Source organism: Trachinotus anak, unplaced genomic scaffold, assembly GCF_046630095.1.
Source record: "Trachinotus anak isolate AG129_WGS33_773 ecotype Australia unplaced genomic scaffold, CSIRO_AGI_Tana_v1 ptg000026l, whole genome shotgun sequence".
Lineage (NCBI taxonomy): Eukaryota > Metazoa > Chordata > Actinopteri > Carangiformes > Carangidae > Trachinotus > Trachinotus anak.
The window spans coordinates 2,873,096-2,886,952 of NW_027273877.1; the positions used below are offsets into that span (position 1 = coordinate 2,873,096).

The 13,857-nt window shown below is 43.6% G+C and overlaps 1 protein-coding gene across 15 annotated transcripts in view; it reads left to right on the top strand.

Moving 5' to 3' along the window:
* The window catches only part of tns1a (tensin 1a), a 78,811-nt gene extending 72,424 nt beyond the window's left edge, over positions 1 to 6,387 (top strand). For 12 of the 15 annotated variants that reach the window (XM_071464149.1, XM_071464143.1, XM_071464152.1 and 9 more), the window contains 11 exons: positions 166 to 722; positions 818 to 904; positions 1,120 to 1,248; positions 1,335 to 1,430; positions 1,515 to 1,592; positions 1,740 to 1,811; positions 2,014 to 2,040; positions 2,419 to 2,587; positions 2,710 to 2,778; positions 2,879 to 2,908; positions 3,045 to 6,387. In XM_071464149.1, coding sequence (XP_071320250.1) covers positions 166 to 722; positions 818 to 904; positions 1,120 to 1,248; positions 1,335 to 1,430; positions 1,515 to 1,592; positions 1,740 to 1,811; positions 2,014 to 2,040; positions 2,419 to 2,587; positions 2,710 to 2,778; positions 2,879 to 2,908; positions 3,045 to 3,174 — 1,444 coding nt within the window. In that variant the 3' untranslated portion in view covers positions 3,175 to 6,387. The remainder of the gene's footprint in view (positions 1 to 165; positions 723 to 817; positions 905 to 1,119; positions 1,249 to 1,334; positions 1,431 to 1,514; positions 1,593 to 1,739; positions 1,812 to 2,013; positions 2,041 to 2,418; positions 2,588 to 2,709; positions 2,779 to 2,878; positions 2,909 to 3,044) is intronic. The other 3 variants (XM_071464146.1, XM_071464157.1, XM_071464158.1) reach the window with 1 other exon arrangement.
* Positions 6,388 to 13,857: the final 7,470 nt, after the last annotated feature.

Here is a 13,857-nt window from a genome sequence, read left to right on the forward strand (position 1 = left end):
TTCTCTTTGTTTAAATTCAACTTTAAATTATTATTAAAAAGTCACAGAGTTGGTTGAAACAGGGTAGACAAAAAAAAATTAACACAGCATTTTAAAGAATCAGGAGCAGATACAGGATGCAGATGTGAAACTAATAATTCTTTCCATTTTTGTTTGGATCTGCAGGAGGAGGATTGGATCTTCAGATGGCCCTCCTCACAGCCCGGCCTTCTCGCATTCTCACAGACCCGCCTCCCCTGAAGGCTCCCAGGTCAACATCATGGGCGTCCATACCATCCCCGGCAGCCCCAACACCCTCCACCGCACGGTGGCCACCAACACGCCGCCGAGCCCCGCTCTACAGAGACGCCTGGGTCAGGCCAGCCCCTCGCTGGCCAGACACCCGCCTCCAGCTGGCGTCCCCTCCAGCTCTCTGATCGGCCGAAACCCTAAAACAGCAGCGGCCGGTGTGCCTCCCAGCCCCCTGATGGGTTGCCGCACAGCAGCGAGCGGCCACAGCACACCTGATGAGCTGGGGGCCGCTTCTCGTCAGGGGAGCGCCCAGCCACCCTCCACACCCGCCTTCCCCGTCTCCCCACAGCTGCCGGAGAAGAGGCACATGTCAAGTGGAGACGCAGAGAGGATGGACAACAATAACCTGACACCAACACCAGCCAGCGGAGGCAGCACGCCAAATCTGTCTGGCACTCACACGCTCCCAGACATCTCTAAGTCCATCTATGGTGAGACGGGGGAAGGAGAGATGATTTTTCTCAAGCCCGCAGACGCTTTGTGTCCTGTCCTGTAATCACGTCACTGTCTCCTCTCATCCAAACAGATGGTTATCCAGACATTAAGATGAATGTCAAGTTTGTCCAGGACACCTCAAAGTTCTGGTACAAGCCAGACATCTCCAGAGAGCAAGGTGAGCGTTAGATCTTTCAGACCCACTGCCATGAATTTATTGAACCTACCGTAAAATGGAGTAAAATGACAATGACTGTTTCTAATTTCGTTCATCTTCTTTGCCCTTTTCTTTACCCTCCTTTTTCTCCTCTGGTCCACTTTATTTGATCAATGATTCTCCTTCCCTCTCATCCTCCTGTTTCTCCTTCTTCTCCTCCCCTCTCCTCCTCGCAGCCATCAACCTGCTGAAGGACAGGGAGCCCGGGGCCTTCATCATCAGGGACAGCCATTCCTTCCGCGGGGCCTACGGCCTGGCCATGAAGGTGGCCTGCCCCCCACCGACTGTCCAACAAAACAAAAAAGGTTAAAAGAAAACACTCTTTTTTTTAACCAAATATCTGAGTTTGATTTTGATTGGGTTGAATATTTATTTATCTCATCGATTCCAGTTGGCGACCTGACTAACGAGCTGGTGAGGCACTTCCTGATTGAGACGAGCCCTAAAGGCGTCCGTCTGAAGGGTTGTCCCAATGAACCCTACTTTGGTGAGCTTGTCAGTCTCATAGCTCAGCATTTCACTTGATGTCAAAGTGATCCATTTTAACAGAGACATGATTTTGTGTTTGTAGGTTGTCTGTCTGCCCTGGTGTACCAACACTCGATGACTCCCCTGGCTCTGCCCTGTAAGCTGATGATCCCCACCAAAGGTCAGCCCAACCCTCCTCTTCACAATCACTCAGATAACATCCATTTGGTTCTTGTAATCTTTGTTGCAAAAATAGTTTTATAACATAAATCTTTTTTTTTTGTTTGTTTTTTTAAATCCGACCCTATTTTGTTTTTTTCACTCGCAGACCCAAACGAAGAGGCGCTGGAACTTGCCACGCCCACTGATCCAGTGGTTGAACTTCTGAAGCATGGAGCAGGTAAGCATGAAAAGGTTCTCACATTGTAGAGTCACAGTTCAGCGTCCAGCAGCCCGTCAGACAGCATCCTTTAATATTCTTTCAATGGGAACATAAGCTGTTAGAAGTTCCATTAACAGGGTCATTGTAATCCCAAACACATTTGTATGGTTTCTACATAAACCAGGTCACTCGCTCACACATTGTCACCTTTACCTTACAGTTCAGAAGGTTCCTGAGGAAGCCCATGGTAAATATTGGTTTGCACTGCTCTGCTCCATCATGCACTTTGACTGAATGTGAATGTGGTGATGCCTGCTCTCACAGAAACAAGTTATTCCTCCATTTTTACTCGCAGCACAGACCAACTTAGATTTTGTCTTAAAGAAAAAAAAGGACGTGAAACTAAATGTAGTTTTTTAGGAAAGGGTTTAAAAGCATGTGTATTATGCAGAGAATGGCCACAATGGTCATTTCTAAATGTGGAAGATCTTAATAATATTTGCTTCCAACTGTGCAGTGCATGAGAAACACCGTAAGCTCGCTCCATCCTCTCACACCAAACTGCATGCACGCGTTTCCCTCCTCTATCTGTTTTGATTCAACAGTGACTCTGTGTCACTTCTAGCGTGCAACGTCCTCTACATCAACTCTGTCGACATGGAGTCTCTCACGGGGCCTCAGGCCATCGCCAAGGCGATCAGCCAGACGCTGGCGACCAACCCTCTGCCTGCTGCGACCACCGTCCACTTCAAGGTGTCCACCCAGGGCATCACGCTCACGGACAGTCAGAGGAAGTGAGTAAAATCTGTGGATCATATATTAAATCTATGTGAGGATTGATGAGTACACACACGACACAAACACACAATCTATCACTACCTATGATAATGTGTGTTCTGAATTTCTCCCACTGCAGAATTTTCTTCAGGCGACATTATCCCATCAACACAATAACCTACTGTGACACTGATCCCCAGGACAGGAAGTAAGAACCTGCAAGGCCCTTCTTCTTGTGCAAATATCTCAACAGAAGGAATTTTTTTTTTTTATTCATTAAAAATATTTCTTTTGTTTTCTTTCCACAGATGGGGCAAAGAAGGAGGTGGCTCAGTGAAGTAAGTTTAAACACTCTATGGTTGACATTGTACAGACAGACCTTGGTTGCCTTTTTCAGGTTACTCTGTTGGATGTATTTACCACTATTGTGCACCAAAAGTACTAAACACAATTGTTCTGTTTTTTAAATTCCAGGCTTTTTGGATTCGTCGCAAGAAAACAAGGAAGCACAACAGACAATGTCAGCCACCTGTTTGCTGAGCTGGACATAGACCAGCCTGCCTCCGCCATCGTCAGCTTTGTCTCCAAAATGATGAAACGGTGAAACCCCCGATGTTGAAATGGCAGTGGCCGTTTAGAGATCTCCGTCTGCATCTTCTTCGCCGGGACTCGATGAAGTCCTTTTTTTTTGTTTCCTGTTGGTTTGTTTCTGTTTCTCTTTTCTCTTTTTTTTTCTCTCTGCCTTGCTGGTTTGTCTTGACTTTGGTCTTTTTTGGAGGATTTGAAGGATCTGGTGTGATCCAAAGTGGCGCTTAGAGGATGTGTGGTGTGGAGCTGTGAACGTGACAAACATGGAGGCCATTGAAGGCAGAACATGTATTCACAGGGTCACCTGTACTAAAAGAAAATGCTAGCTAAAGACTAAAGGAACAATGCTAAGTTTAGTCAGGAAACATGTAAGGACTCGTATGTTTCAGGGTTTTCTGTTGTCGTTTTGATTGATTTGATTTACCAAAGGTAGTTGCAATACAAGTGCAAGAATGATGTAGCTATTAAGCCATTATTATTTCCTCTTTTCAAAAGATGAAGTGTTGAACAAAACAAAAAAAAAAAAAGAAAAGAAATCCGTTTTCTTCTTGAACTTGTCTTCAGGAAAAAAGTTGGCCTTGATGGCTTTTAGCAAAACAGTATCTGAAGACCTTATGCATGTTAGCTTGATCTTTAAGCTTGGTTCTTCTACCTTCCACAGAAGTCATTGTGAAATCCTTAGAGTGGTCTTTTCCAGGTCTGTTGTGTGTTGGAAAGGGCTCTGCAGTGAAACAATGACTGATCTAAACTGCGCATAGCAGACCAGACTCAGAAAAAAAAAAACAAAAAAAACCCACCACGCTAAGGTCACCGCACTTCGTGTCAGTGCAGCCACACTTGCATCACCTCGGCCTCCGGTCCAAGCCTGGTCGCCTCCCCCCACCCCCACCCTCTCTTTAAACTCGCTTATTGGATTGCTCTCACCTGAAATCAGCAAGCTCCTGATAGCATGGCAGACGGAGAGAGGAAGACTGTTTGTCCACAAGATGGCGCCACTCATTCAGGCTTGGACCCTGCCCCCTCCTCCCCCAGCGTCACATAGACTTGCCCATCACCAACTGCTTGCAGTAGTGGATCTGTTGATAGACGCTGCCACTGAAACACACTGGAAATCACCAGGGACTGGCCCAGTGACCTGGACCTATGCACTGTTCTTTATGCATGTTGTTGTCCCAAAATGTACCCTCCCTCATTGCTACATTCAACATCACTGAAAACATTCTATGCTGTGTGCTAAAAACGACTTAAAAACCTTAGACAAGTACACTGAGGTTGTATGACTTGTCAAAGACTGCATGAACTAGACAACATTTTTGTACTCTCCTCAGAGTCCTGAAAAGAAGTAGACAACCCATTGTTGAAGTAGTCACATGATGGTGAGATGTTATATTTTTACTTTCGCTTTTTTTTTTTTCTTTTTTTGTTTGATTTTGGTCCATTTGAGCCAGGGTTACCTTTCACTGTCTGGACAGTCCGGTCTTTGTTTTTCCACAGTGTCGTCAAAATTTACATTTAGATACGATTTAGGGCAAAAGGAAAAGAAAAGAGAAAAACAAAAAACAACAAAAGAACACATGGAGTTTCCACACTGTGTGCAAATGCCTGCTTGTTGAACACACGCTCAACCATTCACAATAAGCTAAGGAAAATTGATATTGATATAAATGTACATAGATATAATACTTTGAAAGGTGACATAGCGAAAAAGTATTTATTTTTGTTGCTTTGGTCCCTCATGATTACTCATATATACATATATTGTACAGTCTAGATAAAGAAGATTACCTAATGGGTTGAGAAAAAAATATATACTTATTTTGGCTAATGATTTCAAAGTCTGACGATTTTGAAATGTGTTTGAATATATGGTGTACATTACTTTGTACATGTATATGTTTGTTTTTCGGCTCGTCATGTTTTTCATTTTCGCGTTCTCTCAGAACGAGGTAGGGCATGAATGAGATAGAAGCCAAGAGTCTGAATTGCATGGACAGAAGCATCTGAGTGCGTCTCGACAGCGGAGAACACACTCATAGGAGCCAATGCGTTGTAGCTGGTAGATATTAAGGTAAAGACATGCCCGTTTTAGAAAAAGGGAAGCACGAAAAAAAAAAAAAAAGTTCAGAAGCCAACCTCAAATGCAATATGAAAACAGCTGTATGCACCCATGACATTTACAATTATGATTTTGCCAAAGATTCAGACACTTCACATCTATTCTGACCGGATGCATGTCGCTTTTTATGTTCAGCTGCTACTCAGTTCCCATTCTTGTGTTTCACACTTACACACACCTTGCTCAGCTTTAGCAGCAAATCTAAGAAAGCTGAACCAGCCAGGACACGCAGGAATGGGTGTCAGAAGCTCATGTATGTAACACAGGGGCCCTTGCATTTATACAGCGAGACATTCAGCTGCACATGACTAAAGGTTTTTTTTTTTCTTTCTTTTATTATTTGTTTTTACTGGCATCTCTGCTAGAAAAATGTGTCCACCTCTGTTGCCTGTTCAAGAGAGAACAGGCCTGCTGTGCCCCAATTGGAAGTGTGTAAACAAAGCACTTATATTCACTATACCAAAAGAGGAGTGACATAAATTCCATATGGGTGCCAGTGCTGGAGGTAAATAAAGTTAGACGTGTCTCACACCGTGATGCTAAAGCTCGACAGCTGCAGCTTTGTCAGACTGCCAAAGGTGTCTTCTCCAGCCCTCTCGAAAGTCAATGATTTATTTATTCTTATTTATTCTTTTTTTTTTTTTCTGACATGTTTTTAAAAAATCTTGTTTCATTGTTGCATTATCACCACATTATCGCAGTTTTTAACCGTCGGTGTTAACGAACGGGGGAATGTACGGTGGCGCTTTATTGAAAGCAAAGAGGTACAGTGCACTTGAATCGACTACTAACGAGCTTAATTTCATTTTTAGTTATTTGGAAAGAAAAAAGTTACAAAAAATAAATGTTGTCTAGATAAAAAATGAAAAGAAAAAAAAAACTAAACATGCATTGTACCTGTTGGCTTTGAGTCAAGAGTTACCTTGTTTCAGTGAAAAGAGGTTTCTGTGACCCCTATGTACAGATGGGCTTATATGAATGTGCTACTATGGATGTACACAAGGGTCTCAGATTTTGTTTGCGCTTATCATTTACATTATATTGTCATGGCTTACCTGTTCCTAAGGAGAAAAAAAAACATTAAAGCAATACAAATCAGTTACATTAAAGCTATGTGGGTGTTCATTTGGTTTTTGTGACTCGAGAAATGAGTTTAGAAGAATCTGGATTCATGATTTTACTGCCCAAAGCTTACTTTTGATCATTTCCTTGGTTCACAGTGTTTGATTTGAATTAGTTCAGACATCACACATCACTCTCAGTCTCTCATCACTCAGCTTCTCTGTCAGCTGTGCAGCTCCAGGCTCCAATCACCCCCGTTAGGGTGAATGGGCAGCACCTTGGGGAAGTTCATTTAGCTCTGCATGTGCTCTCTGCATCGGGTAGGTGGGGGGTGAACTCCAGTGAAAGCACTTCAAATGTGGCTTCAGATTAAAGCAAGGTGTTGGACACAGTCAAATAAGAAAAGCCTCTGAAAATCAAAACCTCCTCATATGAAACGGATTTGCATAAGAGTTGAAGGCACATGTGACCGTTGGTTCACCCGCTGCCCTCCTCACCTTTACTTCCCGCCACGTCATTTTACTGTCAAACTACTGCCTGTTTTTAGTCTGTGCTTCCTCCAGTGTGATCCCTTTGTGACAGGGAAGCTGATTTACCTCTTTAATTCTGTTAATTATTTGCATTTTAGCGCATATTGCTCATGAAACCAAGCTGCAGGTGACCAGGTCAGAGCGCGCACACACAAGCCACAGGACCTTCTCACTTGTCACAGGAGGGAAGGTGCAGGTGTAAATACTAAAATGAATCATGTCTCACTTCAATTTCACAGAGCTGGTGTTGTGCAGGCTGGTTCGCTCTCACACAAGTCGGGTTTCCAGCCAAAATAGTGAGGAGAAAAGGTCAAATGATGCAAAATGTGGCAGGAAAGTGACATTTGTTTCATGAATTCATTTGAGGAGTATTTTATGACTTAAGTCTGTTTCCATTTGTTGCATGAAGTTTCAGTACTCCAACTTTTCTACCTCAGCCAAGTGCAAAAACTTTTTCTTTTTTTTTCGATTTTTGTACTTTTTTCAATTTTCCAGCATTTTTTTTCTTTTTTTTTTTTTTTTTTTAAGTGCAAATTGAAAAGACAAAAAATGAACAGAAACACTCAAAGTTGTGGCCTGCTAGCACACTCAAATGGCACAGAGCCATTAATATTATGAAACAAGTGCAACATGACATCAGTCAGTCATCAATAATTTAGCAGTGCTTCAAAGAATATGCAGCTATTTTTATTATTTATTGATCTGAGGTCGAATCTTTTTGCCTTCAAGCTTCCAAGAAATCAAATCGTGCATCAGAAAGTCCGAGTCAAGTTGCAAGTCCTCATTTTTCAAGTCCAGGTGTGAAGCCTGCAAATCTGGTTTTCTCCTTGATTGGTCTTTATCTATCAGTTATTGTTATCTAATTCCTCATCTGAACAACATATTCATTTTGTAGGAGGTAACAAAATGAGTTTGAACCGCAACCAGAAAATAAAATACTCCAGAGCTACTCAAATAAATTGACAACAGGTGTGTTTGTGGCTGAGCCACTGAGCCGCTGGGGGAAATCCAGTCCTTTAGAGTCAACAAGGCAGTTCTCCAAGCAGTAGCCCAGTGTGTTTGTTTGCTCGGTGTTTGTTTCTAAGTTTCAGGCCCGAGCCCCACCTCGTACGACACGTACAACAGTCAGAGCCAAGAGAGACGGAGGCGGGCAGTAAAGGAACATAATCAAAACTCTGTGAGGTTCTCACATCTGCAGACAGTGTTCAAACTCTCAAATATGCATGACACACTTCCCCTCTGACAAATTACATACACGCTGTCGCTCTCTGCTTCGCCACGGCACATTATGAGCTGTGAGGGAGGCGCACGCTCCCACCTAGTGCATCATGGGTCACGTGGCTGAGTTCATACGCAAGACATATGCGTTCGTTCGCCTTCAGAATGGACAGATGTAAAGGTAAGAGGCTGCGGACAGATTACACGGTCTTGGTTCTGTCTGCAGACGGTGTGATCTGATTTGATTTGGCACCTTTATTTGAACAAGGAAATCTCATTGACAGCAAAGTTTTCCTCTACAGGAGATCCCCTGTGCGCAGAATAAGTTTTGCATTTCAATAACACGAGACAGAGAGAAAACAAAGCAAACTAAAAGCACAGAATCTGTCAAGGCAATAAAAACACAGCTCGAGTTCAAACGTCAGAGCAGCGGCGCGGCGGTTAGCATCCACCCTGATACCGGCTCTTTTGGGGTTCGATCCACAGCCAAGTCATTGAATTAAAAATCAGGACCATATGCCTTTCAGCTTTGAAATCTGCTTTGAAGGAGGGCCGGGAGGTGAGCCGCTGGGATGGAATGACGTCCAGTCCGCAGGTTGACGCGTTCAGTTTAACGCCAAAGAACAAGCGGCAAGAAAAAGCCGAAGCAGGAGTTCAGCTTGGAGCCTGTGACCCAGCAAGGTTCAAATCCACCTGACGGAGCAGTTTTACTAACTCCCCATGTCAAGTAAAACAAGGTTTTCTCCAGCTTGTCTTCACTTCACATCTCAGCAAGAAAACTTCAGAAGCAGATACCTGGCGAGATGAATGTCTTTCTTATACTTTTAAACAGTAGATTCATGTTTAAATTTAATTTATTTACTCAGTGACGGTCATCAGATATTCAAGTTTAACATGCACCACGGTTGTACCATTGTATCTGTGACTAGACTCATTGTTTCTGAAGTGTCAATCCAGCATTTTAGCATTGCATTTATATAAGGTGGGGGTGGGGGGGGGGGGGGGGGGGCTTCCAACCTTGTTTTCAGTCTCTGTCGTGCAGGACATGGCCAAAACATGAACAGGAACCTCTCAGAGTGTAATGGAAATGTGTACAGTCTGTGAGAGGCATCTCACCCAGGTATGACCTTCCCACTCAGAGTCATTTTGGAAAAACCTGACCCCTGCACATGTAGATGCCACTGGACTGTAAATATTCAAACAGGGGAAAATTCCCACTACGCTCTTATCAAGTGGAAAAATCAACCTGCTTGTTTTGGTTTTCACTCCACCTCCTTCTTGTTCTACTTACGTTTTTTTTCACTTCCCAAAGAGGACTGAGTCCTATTATTTTCTTAGACAGAAAACAGATTAAATGAGAGCGATAGGTTTAATCTTCTGTTGCCGCTCACGAAGCAGAGCAGCAGGTGCTTATTACCAGTGACGCTCAATGCATAATTGCCTCTTTGCCACCTCCAAACACCCATGACATGACGGTATCGTCAGCAGTCCGGCTGATGATGAAGGGGAAATTATTAGGAGATGATTAAAAGCTCATCAGTGATGTTGGTGAGCAGTTTCTGCCAGTGATAATCGGGATTTAGCCCATTTGCTGCAGGAAACCCACCTAGCTCCTGTCATATCCACTGTTTGACCGATTCACAGCTCCTGAGGGTTTCCTTAAGATAACAGCGCTGAGTTCAGGCTAATTAGGGGTGGAAACGGTACACTGGGCTTCTCCTCACATCCACATGTTGGTCAGGAAGAAGGCCGGCGAGTGTTCGGCTCTGAAACGGGCCAGCTGTTCTCCCGCCAAAGCAGCAGAACAGGCCCTGCTCAGACTCTCGCCGTGTCCCCGCAACAGCTCACTGACTCCCTTTTTTTGCTTCACGCTCGTGTGAAATCTCTCCGGAACAACGAGCGTGCATCAGAGGGCTCATCAGCTCTCATATCTGCCCAGCGAAGAAGATTCAAATCCAATTCAGCTTTTAAAGGGTCAAGTTCTGTGAGACTGACTGGAGACTATGAGGAATCTCAGTCAAGCGCAGATTTAGATTTGGAAGGAAACAAGCAGGTTTCTTCTCGCCAGGATCAGGATCAGGATGAATGTGCAGAAATTGCACTTAACAAATCAAACTGTATTTTACTGAACTTGGAGGAAAAAGTTCAACTTTTTTTTTCTTATAAATTTTCTTTAAAATTAGGGGTCAGAAACTAATGATAGCTGAGCTGCTTTTAGGCTATTTTACAGTCGGATAAAGTCTGCATGATTTGCTGTTTAGAGTGTAACCCTTGTGAAGTTGAAATGAACCCCACAATCTTGCAGGCATCATAAAACAAAGTGGTAAAGCAGCGCACAGGTTAACACCAAGAATTCAAACCTGATGCTCCAGAAGCAGGTCAAAGGGTCGGGGGGGGGGGTTCACCTGCTTCAAACAAGACCAATGCATTATGTTTGAGAGAAAACACAAACTGTCATAAATGTGAATACTCCCAAACTTGAGTCATGGCGGGGCGTAAGTGTTGCTTTTTACGATGTGGCCCTCGAGGAGCCTCGGGGCTTTGGGAAGGGCCTGTCCTCAGGCCAGCTCAAAGAATCCACAACATGTGGTGTTACCGGCGTAATTTGTTTCATCTGCTTTCATTAAAAACTTTTCTAAAGTGATATTATTCATGTGACATGTATATACAAGGCGCCTTCTTGTCTTCACATCATTTTCGGAGATCTTGTTTCTGAAAATCTTTCCCAAGTGCAGAAGGGAAAAGAAACCTTTAACTTGAAGATTCATCTGGCTGGAAACTGCCTTCTGAGGCGCACACACGCTCCCAGAGCAGGGGCGATTTCTCCTCAGTGGTTGCCCAGTATCAAAATGTCGAGTGCACCAGACAGACACACACGAGTGGTTTTTAAATTTTGGATCAATGCAACCCAGTCAGTGTGTTTCCAAAGTTAATAATTTCTTTTGCTTTGAGGGGGCTTTGCCTTTCCTTTTTTTTTTCCTTTTTTAAAAGGCAGTGATAATTACCAGCATGAATGAACATGACCACCACCATTTATTTCCTGCGTTTTAGGCAGCACCGATTCCATTGCACAACCATTATTTAGTCTATGAATTCTGCCAACGGCAATAAAAATCGAGACGATCTCCTCCATGGTGGAACTTACACCCCTCGACACACTCATTCAGAGATGAAGCTGCCAGAAAGCTGCAAAAAATGTCCATCTTAACACGCCTTTTTTATCTCCACTTCGGTCTTAAAACATCATATTTTTTCTCAGACTTGGATGACTGTTCTGCTCTTTTTCCATTTCAAATCAGTCTCTTTGAGGAGTCAGAGACAAGTATGAACATCCACACACCCTGCGCACTGTATATGCTGTAAATTCCTTGATCTGTAAACTGCAAACGTCCACCAGCTTGTAAATCTGTCAGACTCCAGCATAGCAGGAATTCTTTCAGGGCAGCAGGAGTTCTGCATTAGCAGGCTATCTTATACACACTGCTGTGCCTCCACCATGGTATGGCTTCTTTTTTTTTTTTCAGCATTTCTCACATCATTTCTTCTCCTGTCTGGTCACTCTTTTCCATTTGGAGTGCAATACCAACTTTACCAATTATATTGCAGGACATTTTCTGCAGCGCACTGAGTCATTATTACATCTCTGCATATGTGAAAGGTGGAGCCTCCATTGCTGCGAACTGTGAAGACTATTATAGCTTTATGTAATGGAGAAATGTTGCTCAGGTTTGGTTGTTTTCCAAGTGAAATGTGCTGGATACATATGTCCGTCCTTATACATACACAGATTATTTTTATTTTATAGAAATTACCTCTTATCAACCTGCGTCTTGGGCTACAGAAACCTGTAACTGATACCAACAACATTAGATTTTCACCATGGAAGCACACTGGGCTACATGTGGTGAAGAGGTAACAATATATCACCATGCATAACACTGTGATCATGTTACTGATCTATCACTTGCTGTTTTGACTGAGGAGCACAGATTTATGGCCGAGGGATCAGACTGCACAACATTCGTCTCCTGAAATGTCAAATTAGGCGAACATGGTGGATCAAGTTTTTCGGAGAGACAGGCTGCAGCACACGGAGAACAATATCACATTGTTGTCTCCACCTGCGTGACGCGTAGAGGGTGATCAGGCATGAAGAGCCAGAGACAGACCTATGTGATCAGGAATGTCAACAACGGTGGAGTGTGAAGTGTCAGGAGGGATACTGTAAAACAGACACGACCAGCTGTCTACTACCATGACACGCTTTTTTTTTCTCCTATGTTTTTATTGCAGGTGCAGCTTCCTCATAGGTTGTTTGTGCATGCAGCTTCCCCGTGGGGAAAGTTGTCTTAGGCATGCATGTGCCACATTACAATGGTGACCAGTCACACGTACATATATGCCCACAAAGCATAACCCCTACAAATCACACATCCCTGGAAAGTTATAAAACCATAATACAATAGAAATCATAAAAAACATAAGAAGATTAAACTGTGATGCCGTGACAGAGGCCACGTATGTGGTCTTTTAATCTGGAGCCACCGGGAGGTTTGACATTTGTGGTTAAGGGTGAGATGTCTCAATAAATATTGAAGGCTGCAGATTGCCAGGATGAGCTGTTAAAACTTTGATCCCTTAACCTTTTTTCCAGCACCACCATCATCATCATCATCAAAATTTGTCTGCAAAACTGACAACATTCCCATCAGCCTCTAGTTTCTTCAACTAGAGCCGTCCGTCTACATGTATACATGTCTGTCTCTGTTTTCTATTCATTTTTGAGAAAAGCACCAAGAATGGCAACTAGTTCTTGGTGCAAATGTCAAAATAACTGGAATCTTGAATCATCAGTGTTCAGCAGAGACGAAGACGCCGTATTTCTTGATGCAAACTCATTTTCTTGGGAGGAAAGCAGTCGTATCGCTTCCAAAAACAAAGCATTAGAACAGGATTTGCAGGCCAGCAGTCTCAGCACCTGGCAAAGTGATCAATGAACAACTGGCATTGGTCATCAATCCTGTCAGTCCCCCAAAGGTACATGATACAAACTCCCACTGTAGCCTGGAAACACACACACACAGGCTTGTGTCTGCTAAGTTCAACCACTTTAAATCCCAAGTCTGCCAGGAAAACTCTGGGTAAAGGAAGTCAAAAAGCATAATTCACCCCTCTCTCAGCAGTGACTGTCAGAAGTACCCTTGAGCAAAATACTCAGCCCACCACTGCACCAGTGGAGCTGCTCAGCAGTAGAAGAATGTGGTTTTACTGAGCAGCTCCCAGGTGTGACGCTGTGAAACTTTATGAGCGAGGTAACGCAGCGAGGAGAGCGCGCCTGCTCAGCAAAACTCTGCTGGGTAAATAAAGGTGAGAAAAAGACACATGAGGGGAAGAAGAAGAAGAAGAAGATCCCAGAACTTAGAGACCGTTTCACCTCTTTTGTTCATCACACCTCTGGACCTGAGCTGAACTGAGGATGTTTGCCTGGAGGCACCTTTAAGTGTGGTTATCTGACAAAGAAAAGGAAGAGCATGTAGCAGTGTCTGGAGATCAGGGTTGACAGCAGGGCTGGGTAGCGTCCGAGAACTGAGAGGTCACCAGCTAACACACTACAACAACAGCCAATGTGTCCGTCAGCAGCCGTTTGAACTCCATCTTCTTAGCCCGGAGCAAAGTTACGGTCTGAATTGAGTTTGGATGAATGTGTCAACATAAGGCCATAAAAATTCCCCTGGTATCATTTTTCTGAGGTACACCTCATGTGGAAATAAAG